General features: G+C 44.0%; 1 protein-coding gene across 1 annotated transcript; it reads left to right on the forward strand.

The window, feature by feature from the left end:
- The first annotated feature begins 1,131 nt into the window (after positions 1 to 1,131).
- On the forward strand, positions 1,132 to 13,574 carry LOC133379029 (vomeronasal type-2 receptor 26-like). The gene is made up of 5 exons (XM_061613639.1): positions 1,132 to 1,343; positions 4,505 to 4,796; positions 10,339 to 10,566; positions 11,043 to 11,169; positions 12,664 to 13,574. Exons 1-5 carry the CDS (start codon positions 1,132 to 1,134, stop codon positions 13,572 to 13,574), a joined length of 1,770 nt encoding a protein of 589 aa, XP_061469623.1.
- The last annotated feature ends 287 nt before the right edge of the window (positions 13,575 to 13,861 follow it).

Here is a 13,861-nt window from a genome sequence, read left to right on the forward strand (position 1 = left end):
GGGCAGAGCTTGGAAAAGTTACTTTTTTGAACTTCAGCTCCCATCAGCCCAATCCAGTGTCCATGCTGTCTGGGGCTGATGGGAGTTGTAGTTTTAAAAAAGTAACTTTTCCAAGCTCTGAATCCAGGTACCTCGAGTATGTGTATATGGTCCTTGCTTGACCTCTGTTTCTCCTCACTTCCTTTGTTGTCCTCATATATAAACCTTTTTGGAGGGCAGGGACTTGTTTTTATGTTTTATTTTATGCATCTGATGGCACTACATGCATACATACTCATGATGGTATCAGGGCAGCTAGATGTGATCCTGCTTCCAATAATGTTTGCACCTGCAAAGGTTTTGGGGTGGACATAGTTAACGCAAATGTATTGGGGACTCTTCTGTGGACCTGACATCGTCATGATCACAACTCCTAATAATCAACTGATTGCTGGAGCTTGTCAAACACTGTGGACGTTGCAATTGCCACCAAGCAGCTTATTGGTGTTGCATGCAACCACCCCTCTTGGGACCAACTTTGTCCACCTGACCCACATGGCTTGGCCAAAAAGAGCCTTGTGGGCCAAATGTGGAGGTCTGGCTGGCCTAATCCTGTAGGCTAGAGGTTCCCCGCCACTGTAGTAAAATGAAATCTTGTGAATGTATTCTTTCATCAATATTAGACATGTTCAATTGCTTCCTCTGTCATCTATCTCAGAGTTTAAAGCCACATCTGGGAGGTTTGGCAAAGATGTTTTTCCCCTGTTGTTCACCTGCTCCTTCCTCTTATAATTATAAAAATCATAGTGATTTATTTCATCTTCTCACCAAAGCTCCAAGGATTTGTCCACAGATTGTCTTTGAGTCCACAAAGCTAAACATCAGAATTGAGAGCAAAGTGAGGTGACGTCTTGCATCTGAAGCAAAATTGAGAGGATGGGCCATTGAGAGGATGGGCTGAGATTTAGGGCAGGTGAGGATGAGTCTCCAGATGTAAAGTTGACTTCCATCTCCTTCAGGTGTGAAGTTTTCGTTGGGCTCCATCAGCATTAGGAACGCCTTGCAGAAAGAGTTTGGCTCCATCCAATAATTCTTCAGATTAGTTGAGGGGAAGCAGTTGCAAGAGACGAGGCTGTTCCAGGCAGACACAGGATGGTGCTGCTGCTGTTACTGCTGCTGCAAGTGCCTAATGAAGACTGTGGGACGCTGAAGGTGAAATGCCCTTTGACTATGGATAGAGATCAGATAGACCCATTCATTTATTATAGGCCAGGAAACCACTTCATTGGTGGGGTCATCTCTACCACGCAAGCATTGTTTCATGAACACCTCTTCAACAAGCCTCCCTCAACCAGCTTTCACCAGTAAGTCATTTTATGGGGATGGAATTACTCCACTCATCATTGATTATTATTATTTCCATTGACCAGCCTCTTTCCTGCTCCTGGGAAATCCCTGTCCTGTTTTGTCTTTAGAGGGAGACTTTGGGGATGCATCAGTGCTAAGAGGCCATTGACTGTGTGTGCTGCCTTTTCAGATGCTGCTGGTGGGGTTCATTTTCAAGTGTAACTGACAGTAACATAGGACAGTTTTCTGCTAAAACTTTAATGTACAGATGAAAAAATCAACTTTACTTATAACTCCTGTGAACAGACCCTGGTTTGTGGCTAAAGTGGTTCTTTCTTGGTTTTGCACATGCAAAATCCTAGAACACCCCCCCCTAACCACCACCTTTGCCCTGATCAATCTCTTCAATAGCTGCCTACTGTGGGACCTTTGTCCCAGTGGGACCTTCTCTGTAGTAAATCTACTATGAAATTCAGAAACCTATTAGCCATTCAAAAATGAAACAGTTATAAATTATTCCTGGATGATCTCTTTATTGAGAATTTTGCTTCTGCCTCTGAAAGGCTAAATGAAGTAGGGCAGCATTTTAGCCCCAGTGAGAAGGCATGTTTGACATTAGTCTGGAGTCTAAAGCACTAGGAATTCATTATTGGGGGTTCTAAAGTAGTTGTGAGAGCCAGTGTAGTGTAGTGGTTAAGGTTCTGGACTACGACCTGGGAGACCAGGGTTCGAATCCCCACACAGCCATGAAGCTCCCTGGGTGACTTTGGGCCACTCACTGCCTCTCAGCCTCAGAGGAAGGCAATGGTAAACCACCTCTGAATACCGCTTACCATGAAAACTCTATTCATAGAGTCGCCATGAAGGCGATCGACTTGAAGGCTGTCCATCTCCATTTTCCAAAGTAGTTGTACAAACAGCGCACTCACTTCTGAAGTATATCATTTCAGGGAAAATTCAGGAAGGACAGGTTAGTAAACCTAGGATAGCACAGTAGACTTTGGTGTTGGTGAACAGAGGTGTGAGTTTTTTAAAAGGAAGCCAAAGATCCTTCTGGTCCTATGGATTAATTATGGAAGGAGAAGAACACAGTTGCCCCCTTCCTGATCATAGAATGGATAACTGTTAAGTGGGCTAAGAAGCATGAAGTGGCATTACAAGAGACGTTTTCTCCGTGGTATACTGATGGATCATCATTTTGTGAATGGGTCAGATAGAGTTTGGAGCTGTGTCAATGCGGGATGAGCGAGTTCTTAGTGGCACAGCTCTTTTTCACTCAGTGCAAGCAGCAGAGATGCAGGCAATCTTAAAGGTGTTAAAAGCATAACCTTTTGAGGTTCCTCTGGCAATCTACACTGACTCAAATCACACAGAGAGAAAGAGAAGAAAAAGGGGCTGAAGAGTTGAGGATGAATAAACCTGTCCTGAAGTTTACAGTGAGAGTCTAAGATAATTCTGACCAGATGGTGGATGTCCAACCTGTCCTGGATGGGGTTGCACTCCCCCTGAAGGAGCAGGTTCGTAGCTTGGGGGTTCTCCTAGAACTATCTCTGTCACTTGAGGCTCAGGTAGCCTCAGAGGCACGGAGTGCCTTCTACCAACTTCAGTTGGTGGACCAGCTATGCCCCTATCTGGACAGGGGTAACCTGGCTTCAGTTGTCCATGCTCTGGTAACCTCCAAGTTAGATTACTGCAATGCACTCTACGTGGGGCTGCCTTTGAAGACAGTTCGGAAACTGCAGCTTGTGCAAAATGCAGCCGCCAGATTGGTAACAGGGACCAGATGGTTTGAACATATAAAACTGATTCTGGCCTGCTTGCCTTGGCTGCCTGTATGTTTCCCAGCTCGATTCAAGGTGCTGGTTTTGACCTATAAAGCCTTACATGGCTTGGGACCACAATACCTGATGGAACACCTCTCCCGATACGAACCCACCCGTACACTACGTTTAAGATCAAAGGCCCTCCTCCAGGTGCCTACTCAAAGGGAAGCTTGGAGGGTGGCAACAAGGGAGAGGGCCTTCTCAGTGGTGGCCCCCAAATTATGGAATGATCTTGTTGACAAGGTGCGCCTGGCGCCAACACTGTTATCTGACTTTCCTCTTCTCCCAGGCATTTTAGCATGTGTTTTAAATTGTTTTTATATTGTTTTAAATTTTAAAATTGTGTTTTAAATTGTATATTTGTTTTAATGTTTTTGATTGCTGTAAACCACCCAGAGAGCTTCGGCTATGGGGCAGTATACAAGTGCAATAAATAAATAAATAAATAAAATAAGGTCAGAAGAGAACATTTAAATCCAGTTATGAGCTTCAGCTCTGCCCTCACTATAGCCTTCACAAGAATTGAAAGATATCACAATTCCTTAGTGCTCATGGCTTTGTACAGCCCTGATGTTTGTCCTAGGGTTAATTAAGTTCAAGTAAATTTTGGATCTCCATTGGGGTACATGTAAATTGAGAGGGAGACTGTGGGTATGACATGTAAAAAATTGGGATTGCCAATAGGGGTTCTAGCTTTGCCAAATTTGTTTCTTGATAAGACCCTTGTCTTGTGGAAAATGTTCCCTTGAATCTGGCTTCACCTTTTCCCACATCCATGTCACTTATGAATGACAGATGCTTGGAGAAGAATGAAACTCTTGAGGGATCCTCATGAAAAATAAATGTTTACTGTAAATTCCTAGTTTTGGGTGCTTGATTTCTCATCCCCCAATGGTCAAAGGATATCATGATCTTTGCCCAGATGGTCTCATTGCTTGTTAGAAACATCTGTTTTCTACTGATGCATAAACTTATAAATTTTGGGTTCCTCCTGTGAGAGTCAGGATGTTTGTGCCCTCTGGCTTCTGGCATTTACACTTAACTTATGACTCCACAAAGAAACTGTTTCCCAGGAATCCTCACATTTCTTAGGCTTCCAGACTTTGTTTCACTGCAATGAATCAAACAATAATATATATATATAGATATCCTTCACAACAGCGCATCGCCCACATGTCATTAAGTGGGAATTGGCTGTTGAACTTGTTGGTTTGGTTTTGAATCAATATAAACATAACTTCTAGAAACTGAATCCAGAGGTTTACATTGTCTGTAAAAGCATATCAAAAACTGAAAGTTGAATCTCATGTATTCAATTAATGCAGGATGATGATGCAATATGTATATTTTTACAGGAGAGCAGAGTCAAAGTACTGGCAGATCCTCTCCTTCTTGTTTGCCATTCAGGAGATCAACCAGAATCCCAGGCTCTTACCCAACATCACCCTGGGCTACAGCATCTATGAGAACTTTTTTGATGCAAGGGTGACGTACGACGCTTTGCTAGACTTGTTGTCTACTGGGGAAGCAAATGTTCCAAACTACAACTGTGGAAGATGGAATAATCTGCTGGCTGTTCTTGAAGGGTCTGACTCCCAAAGCTCCATCCAGATTTCAAGCTTGTTGGGCATCTATAAAACCCCACAGGTAGGAATGGGGAGGAGAGGGACATTTGCTGTCTGAGCCTAATTCCACTTGGAAATCTCTCAGGAGAATTCAAAAAGCGGGTTGGGTGGATGTTGAGTGAGACTAGAGACAGATAACAATTTTTGAAAGAATATTGCAACTGATTTCAGTGAAGTTTCATTACTCCTGGTGGACAGACACACATTTTTATTTTCTCACACAGTCATCTTTACTCAAATGGAGAGTTTCAAAACTTCAGAACAAGAAAAAAGAGTCTTCCACATAGATGTTTATTGTGAACGTGGGGCAGCTCATGCAGGCAAGTTTTGTGTAGCGTCAACACAATGTCATCCTCATCAAAATGACATGATATTGACCAAAAGTACCATTTTGGAAGGGAACAATTCAGAACATGGAGAACTGGATACCATGTTTGTATGGGAATCAACAAATACTGATGAAATTATTATTGTTATGGATATATAAAATGTGAAATGATTTGTTTTGGTGTTGTACAGCGGCGTCACTAGCAGGAGTGCAGGGGGGTGTGGACCTCCGGTGCGCGCCCTCCCAGGGGCATGGATGAGGTGGCTGGGCTTGCGTGCGCGCACACACTCGAGGCCAGCCACCCCATCCATGCCCCTCGGAGGGTGCGTGCTGGAAGGGCACCCACCCGGAGAAGGCATGGGAACGCTGGCGAGCCTCCCTCGCCCCGCCGACACTGCTCCCGGTCTTGCGCACCCGCCTGCCTCCGAGGAGGAGTTGGAGTAGCCTTGCCGGGCAACGGCGTGGGGGCGGGGTGGCTCTGGGTGCCACTCCCCTCATGGTGACACCCGGGTGTGGGCCGCACCCTCCGCACCCCAGTAGTGATGCCCCTGGTGTTGTAACAAAATAAGAACATAAGAAGAGCCTGCTGGATCAGGCCAGTGGCCCATCTAGGCCAGCATCCTGTTCTCACAGTGGTCAACCAGTTGATCAGAGTGCAAATACCTCCTGTGGTTTCCAGCACCTGGTATTTTGATGCATGCTCCCTCCAACAGTGGAGGCAGAGCATAGCCATCACGGCTAGTAACCATGGATTGCCTTATCCTCCATGGCTCTGTCTAATCCTCTTTAGAGCCATGCAAGTTGGTGGCCATCACTGCCTCTTGTGGGAGTGAGTTCCATAGTTTAACTATGCATTGTGTGAAATACTTTCTTTTGTCTGTCCTGAATCTTTCAACATTCAGCTTCATTGAATTTATTTATTTATTTATTACACTTATATACTGCCTGACTAGCAAAAGCTCTCTGGGCGGTGAACAACAAAGGATATAAAATACACAATATAGTACAATAAAAACATATAACATAAAAACAATGAACGTTCGAAATCAATTACAACAAAAGAGATCAATAACTTAAGTTAAAAATGCAGTGGGAAAGAGGAAGGTTTTGACCTGGCGCCAAAAGGATAGCAATGTCGGCGCCAGGCGCACCTCCTAGAAGAGACTGTTCCACAGTTCGGGGGCCACCACTGAGAAGGCCCTAGATCTTGTCGTCACCCTCCGGGCCTCCCTATGTGTCGGAACCCAGAGGAGGGCCTTCGTAGCAGAGTGTAGTGAGCGGGCAGGTTCATATCGGGAGAGGCGTTCTGACAGATAGCGTGGTCCCGTGCCGTGAAGGGCTTTGTAGGTTAATACCAGCACTTTGAATCTGGCCCGGAAGCATATTGGCAGCCAGTGCAAGCATGCCAGAACAGGTGTTATGTGCTCGGACCGCTTGGTCCTTGTCAACAATCTGGCAGCCGCATTTTGCACTAGCTGCAGCTTCCGAACTGTCTTCAGAGGCAGCCCAACGTAGAGCGCGTTGCAGTAATCCAAACGCGAGGTTACCAGAGCATGTACTACCGATGTAAGGTCCTCCCTACTCAGATAGGAATGTAGCTGGGCTACCAACCGAAGTTGGTAAAATGCATTCCGTGCCACCGAGGCTACTTGAGCCTCAAGTGAAAGGGAAGAGTCTAAGATGACTCCCAAGCTCCGAACCCGGTCCTTTAGGGGGAGTGTAACCCCGTCCAGGATAGGGTATGTATCCACCATCCGATCAGAGAAGCTATCCACCAGCAGCATTTCAGTCTTGTCAGGATTCAGCCTCAGTTTGTTAGCTCTCATCCAGTCCATTGTCGCGGCCAGGCAACGGTTCAGCACATCGACAGCCTCACCTGAAGAAGATGAAAAGGAGAAGTAGAGCTGCGTGTCATCAGCATACTGATGGCAACGCACTCCAAAACTCCTGATGACCGCACCCAACGGCTTCATGTAGATGTTAAAAAGCATGGGAGACAGAACCGACCGCTGCAGAACTCCACATTGGAGAGCCCATGGAGTCGAGCAATGTTCCCCAAGCACTACCTTCTGGAGCCAACCCGCCAAGTAGGAGCGGAACCACAGCCAAGCAGTGCCTCCGACTCCCAACTTCACAGGCCTCCCCAGAAGGATACCATGGTCGATGGTATCAAAAGCTGCTGAGAGATCAAGGAGAATCAACAGAGTTACACTCCCTCTGTCCCTCTCCCGACATAGGTCATCATACAGGGCGACCAAGGCCGTCTCAGTGCCAAAACCAGGCCTAAAGCCCGACTGAAATGGATCTAGATAATCGGTTTCATCCAATAGCGCCTGGAGCTGGCCAGCAACCACACGTTCCAAGATCTTGCCCAGGAATGGAACATTTGCTACTGGTCTGTAGCTGTTGAGATTTTCTGGGTCCAAGGAAGATTTTTTCAGGAGTGGTCTCACCACCGCCCCTTTCAGACAGTCAGGGACCACTCCCTCTCATAAAGAGGCGTTTATCACTTCCTTGGCCCAGGCAACTGTTCCATCCCTGCTAGAATGTCCCCATGTTCCATTGAATGTCCATGACATCCACTTTTTGATGCATAATTTAGTACACTTCTATCATGTCGCCTATGACTCACCTTTTCTCTAAACTAAAAAGCCCCAAATGATGCAATCTTTCCTCGTAGGGGAGTTGCTCCATCAAGTTAAAACAACAACAACCCTCAAACCAACAAATATTAGATATTGGCAGCAGTTTTATTTTCAATTCTTTTCCCACAAGGGGTCAACATCATCATCAAGTTGCCCACTATGACCTCAAGATTTTGTTCCTGGTCAGTCACCGCTACACCAATTCATACCCCACAAGTGTATGTGGGGACTGAGCGAGCAGCAACTGACCAGGAAAGAGACCTTGGGGGTCACAGTGTATAATGTGTTTCAGACTGCAGCCTTAAGCCTCTTTTTATTATTTAATGAATAAAAAAAGGAGAGACGAACAGTAAGGGACAATAATCAGCAAGACCTTTATTTTAGGCAACAGAGCAGGAATGGCCACATGGGTTGCCCTGCTCTGCCCTTCCTTCCCTTTGGGTCAAAGGGGGATCCTAAGCAGTCTTGGCCTGTCTCTATGGTCACATCCACACCATATATGTACATTTCTTGCACATTTCAGGCACACGGCTTCCCTGAAAAGAATAATGGGAACTGTAGTTTTCCTGTAATAGTTCCCAGTATCCTTAACAATCTATAGTTTCCAGGGTACTTTGGGGGGCATACACTTTAAATGTGCTTTAAATGTATGATGTGGATGTGATCATTTGTGTGTGTGTGTAAAAGGGGAATAAAAGTCATCCTCCATTATGCAGCTTGTTGTGCCACTAAATAATGGCAAGTTTTATTTCTTTATTTAAAGTGTTTATAATTTATTTATTTATTTATTGTTTGATTTATATCCTGTCTTTCCTCCCAGCAGGAGCCCAGGGTGGCAATCTGCTTAACATTTTAAAAATGTCTAAGTCGTGTTCAACATAAAAGTAACAAAATCATTAAAACAAACATAGTACATACAACCAGTAACGCAGTATAAAAGCATATAAACAGGAATCCTGGGAATTCATATAGATGGACTGATCTTATAAGTCAGGGAAAGTGTAGGCAAAAGGATTTGTTTTTACAAGGAAAATATTAGGGATTTCATCTGAAACAAAACAAGTCATCATTCTTCCTTTCCTTGCCAGGTCAGTTATGCTTTTGTCTCTCCTGTTCTGAGTGATAAGACCCAGTTCCCTTTTTTTTACCGGATGGTCCCCAAAGAAGAATCCCAGTACCCAGGGATTGTCAAGCTGCTCCTGCACTTCAGATGGACGCTGATTGGTCTCCTTGCTCCAGACACTGACAATGGAGAGAGATTCATGAAGACCTTGATGCCTCTACTCCTCAGGAGTGGCATTTGTGTTGCCATCACACAAAGCCTCCCACGACTAAATAGTTTTAAAATTAGAATCAAAGCTCGTCCATTCCTCAAGTGGAGACAAGTCCATGCATTTGTTTGCTATGTAGAAACTAATATTGTCTCACTGGGAATCTTAATTATTGAAAAAACGTTTCTCAAGATTCTGAAACCTATTGTAGGGAATGTCTATATCACAACAGCTATGTGGGACATCTCCGTGGACTTAATGTACAGTGGCTTATCTTTCAAACACATCCATGGTATTTTTTCCTTCTTTTTTGAGAAAAATAAAAGGACAAAATATGATGATTTTCTACCTTTTCCCTCTCCTATCAAGCAGATTGGGAACAAAACTTTTAATTGTTCATATTTAAAGCATGCATTGTCCCTGAAAGTCTGGGCACGATGTAGAGAGAGAGAGGATCTTGAGATACTGTCCCAAGAAGATCTGGAAAGAATCCTCTCTCTAGATAGGTACAGGATTTACAACACTGTCCAAGCTGTGGCACGGGCCTTAGATGCCACTTATTCATCTAGATCTAAATGGAGGGTGAAGGACAGGCTGGAAGTTCAAAGGCTACATCCATGGGAGGTATTTCCTTTCCTATCACAGACATCTCTGCTGAACATGACAATTGACTGTACAATTCTGGAATCATTGGCTGGAATCAGAATCAAATTTGAAATGTAGTGGGGAGTTGAAATTTTGCAAACCCAGTTGTAAAACTGCTTGCTATTCCCTCTTTATGCCATCTTAAATTGGCTCTAGAGGACACAGGTAGTCCTATCACTGGACTAATGCACCCTTTGCTTGGAGTGGTGTAAGCCCTTTAGCATTGCACAGGCTCTCTCTAAGCCTTTGTGTCTCCTGACGAAGGTCTGACTTTGGCCCCTACCTAGCTGCACTGTGGAATTTTTCTCCCTCCTCCAGGATCAATGGAGGTTAACTTCCAGTAGACATGTTTAGCATTGCACTGTACATTACATGACCATTGACTGCTCTTTAAAAATGCAAAAAAAAAAAAAAATACTGTGTGAAGCGACTGCCCTGGCTTTCTACCTGAGAAAAAGGCCAGGGCAAGTTCTGAGGGTGTTTTTATATCTTCCCAAACTTCCAAAGCAGACAGAGGACATTCAGGAAAGTAATAAGGCCCTTTGAAAAGATTTTGACAAGACACACAGCTACTTGAGTCTGCAACTAGCCCAAAGTCAGAGGAGATACAAGCATCATAGGGGGCAGAAAGGACAGGCACTGTGGTTTCCACTGTTCTTTTCTCTCCCATTCTAGCTCCACACTTTCTTGAGAAGCTCTTCATTTTACAATTCTTCCATGAATGGAGTGTATTTGGATGAGAACGGGGAGCTGGCAGCCAACTTGGATGTTGTGAACTGGGTGGTGTTTCCCAATAACTCCGTCCTCAGGGTGAAGTTTGGAAGTATCAACAGACAAGGATCCCCAGGCCTACAGCTCACCATCGACCACGAGGCCATTGTGTGGCCCAAATGGCTCAACCAGGTGGGGGGAATATCATGCCTTTCATTTCGTTGTATTTCCCATCCCTTAAACTCTGATAAGTGTACCATGCTCAGTGTGGGGCGACCTTCAAATGCCTGTCAACTCCAATGTTCGGTAGTTCTTCCAAATCTCAGACAGAGGTCTTTCCCCAGCTCTGCTAACCAGCTGTGTGTCAAAGGGAAGGAGCAACTCCCCTATGAGGAAAGGTTGCAGAATTGGGGACTTTTTAGTAGAGAGAAAAGGCAAGTAAGTGGTGACATGATAGAAGTGTATGAAATTATTCATGGCATGGAGAAAGTAGATAAAGTTTTTCTCCCTCTCTCATAACTCTACAGCTCGCGGACATCCAATGAATGGAATGTTGGAAGATTCAGGACAGACAAAAGAAAATGCTTCACACGGTGCATAGTTAAAGTTCCCCAGAGATAAAATAACTAAAATATATTTCGGTTAACTCTCCTTGTCTTTATGCTTAGACCCTGCCTTCTTCCAGGTGTGTGGAAAGCTGCTGCCCTGGATTTGTAAAGGTGGTTCAGGAAGGAAAGCCACTTTGCTGCTATGACTGCATTCCATGTGCGGAAGGGACCATTTCTACTCAGGAAGGTGGGTGAGTCCAGTGGCAATGGTCACCCTTGGGAAAGAGGGGAAAGGTTCACTCAGGTATCCAGGGCTTTTTAAAGAGAAATGTATAACTACCCCATGCTATGTGATTATTATTCACATGCAAAGTGCACCCCACTTCAACCAACCTGTGCATTTTCCTTTTGTGTACATATATGCTTTCTTGCAAAGTCACATTACATGACATTTAGAAGCCTGCATAGCATGGGTGAATATCATCCAAACTGGGAATCTGATGGTACTAATGCTGAAAAGTGCTAGTCTAACTTCATGCAAGAGGCATCATAACCACCACCATGTCATTATGTTTTCAGGCACAAATGAATCGTGTAGCTTTGTCCCAGTAAGGAGTGGCAGCTGGTAACATATTCACTTTTATAACCTTGCTATTTTCATCACAATAGGACTTGCATGGCACTTTCTTTGGTTGCTGTCACTGAGAATACCAATGGCAGTTGCACGGAATCGACCCTGAATGGTGTCTTTCATAATGTGTGTAAACTGTGCAGGTCTGCGATACGGTTTGTCATTCAGAACTTATTTTTTAATTGTTCTGAACCAATTTTCAACAGTGGCATTACAGTCTCTAGTTTGGGAGCATTTTAGGTCTTGGACCACAATGGCAATGTAGCAACATACCTTGACACAATTTTTTGTAGTTCATTATTGTAGTAGATATTTTCTTTTTTAATCACATTCTGTATTCCAAAGGCTTTCCAGATTTTGGGTGGGAATAAGTTTGGAAAAAGGTGAGCTTTTACAGATGAAACCCTGTGTTTGAGAGATTCCTTCTTCCAGGTCAAAAGTACGATCATGATCAGTAGTGGATATTTTTTGGTCTTTTAAAAATTTCTTAACTGTATCTATTGCAACATTTACACTCATATGTTCGCTGCTAAGTCCCAAAAATAATGTTGACTTTCCTAATCATCTCTTTGCATTATTTAGGAAATAAGTACAAATGTTCAGAATGTGATTGTATCCTCACTAAAAACAAAACAAACCCCACCACCTATTCTCTGTACATCTACGGACAAGGGAAGAGCTATTATGTATCTCTAATTTAGACATTAAACCAAGCCACACATATTGATTACACCTACATATCTTTTGCCAAAAATTAAACACACAGAGACATTTTTAAATAAGGAACTCCTGCCTCCAGTTGCATAAAGGTGAGCAAAAGAAGGCAAACTTCACTGTGGTGTTTACCATGTGGAATTGTCTCCCCGTTGAGATCATGTGAGCACCAATTGTGGGGTGTTTTCACCACCAACTGAAGATATACCAGTTCCCCAGGTTTTCCCTAATTCTTAATACCAGTTCCTGATAGGCAATGATTTTACTAATATTATTGATTTTTATTAAATACAGGATTTTTTTTAAAAAAAATTGTGAACTACTTTGGTATATCTTTCTGTAAAAGGAAAGTTGTAAAGATGGATATACATTAGATATTACTCTTGTTCTTTGCAGATGCAGAGCATTGTACTAAATGCCCAGAAGATCAATATCCAAACAAGGCCCAAGATCAATGTGTCCTCAAGATTATCACCTTCCTGGCTTATGAAGAACCTTTGGGGATCCTCCTGGCTTCCTTGTCCCTATTCTTGTCTTTGATAACTGGCTTTGTGTTAGGAATTTTCATTAAATTCCACAAAACTCCAATAGTCAAAGCTAACAGCAGGGACCTCTCCTACATGCTCCTCATCTCCCTCCTGCTTTCCTTTTTGTCCTCCTTCCTTTTCATGGGCCGGCCAAGGAAAGCGACTTGTCTTCTCAGACAAACAGCCTTCAGCATCATCTTCTCAGTTGCCATCTCTTCTGTTCTGGCCAAAACCATCACTGTGGTGCTGGCCTTCTTGGCCACAAAGCCAGGGAACAGGGTGAGGAGATGGCTGGGGAAGAGTCTGGCCAACTCTATTGTCATTTCCTCTTCCAGTATCCAAGTTGTCATCTGCACCATCTGGCTGGGGATCTCTACCCCATTCCCAGACTCTGACATGAACTCCCAGCCTGGAGAGATCATCCTGCAATGCAACGAAGGGTCTGTTGCCATGTTTTATGTTGCTCTTGGCTACATGGGCTTCCTGGCTGCCATCTGCCTCATGGTAGCTTTCCTAGCCAGGAAGCTGCCTGGGGCCTTCAATGAAGCCAAGCTGATCACCTTCAGCATGCTGGTGTTCTGCAGTGTTTGGGTCTCCTTTGTGCCCACCTACCTGAGCACGAAGGGGAAATACATGGTAGCCGTGCAGCTCTTCTCCATGTTGGCCTCCAGTGCTGGGCTCCTGGGCTGCATCTTCATTCCCAAGTTGTACATTATTGTCTTGAAGCCTGACCTGAATACAAAGGAACATCTAACAACAAAAATAAAAACAGAAATGTGATTCTTATGAAACATTTTTTCACATGCGTCATTTAGCAAGCATAAGGTGAAACTTTTGGAGAAGAAACTGTACCTGTGGCTACTTCCCTGGTTCCTGCCAGGCACTTCCCATGTAAAATGCACCTTGAATGAGTTCTTTTAAAATATGACATCATTTGGGAAACTAGTCTGGAAATGCACTGTAGCCATATCAAGTAACTGATGAATAAAAAATTCTAATTGGAGCAGGAGGTGTAAAAATGACTGCTTTTATGTATTGTCCTTTACCCTTCCCTGCTCACATTTCAA

The sequence above is a fragment of the Rhineura floridana genome, chromosome 3 (assembly GCF_030035675.1).
Source record: "Rhineura floridana isolate rRhiFlo1 chromosome 3, rRhiFlo1.hap2, whole genome shotgun sequence".
NCBI classification, from domain to species: domain Eukaryota; kingdom Metazoa; phylum Chordata; class Lepidosauria; order Squamata; family Rhineuridae; genus Rhineura; species Rhineura floridana.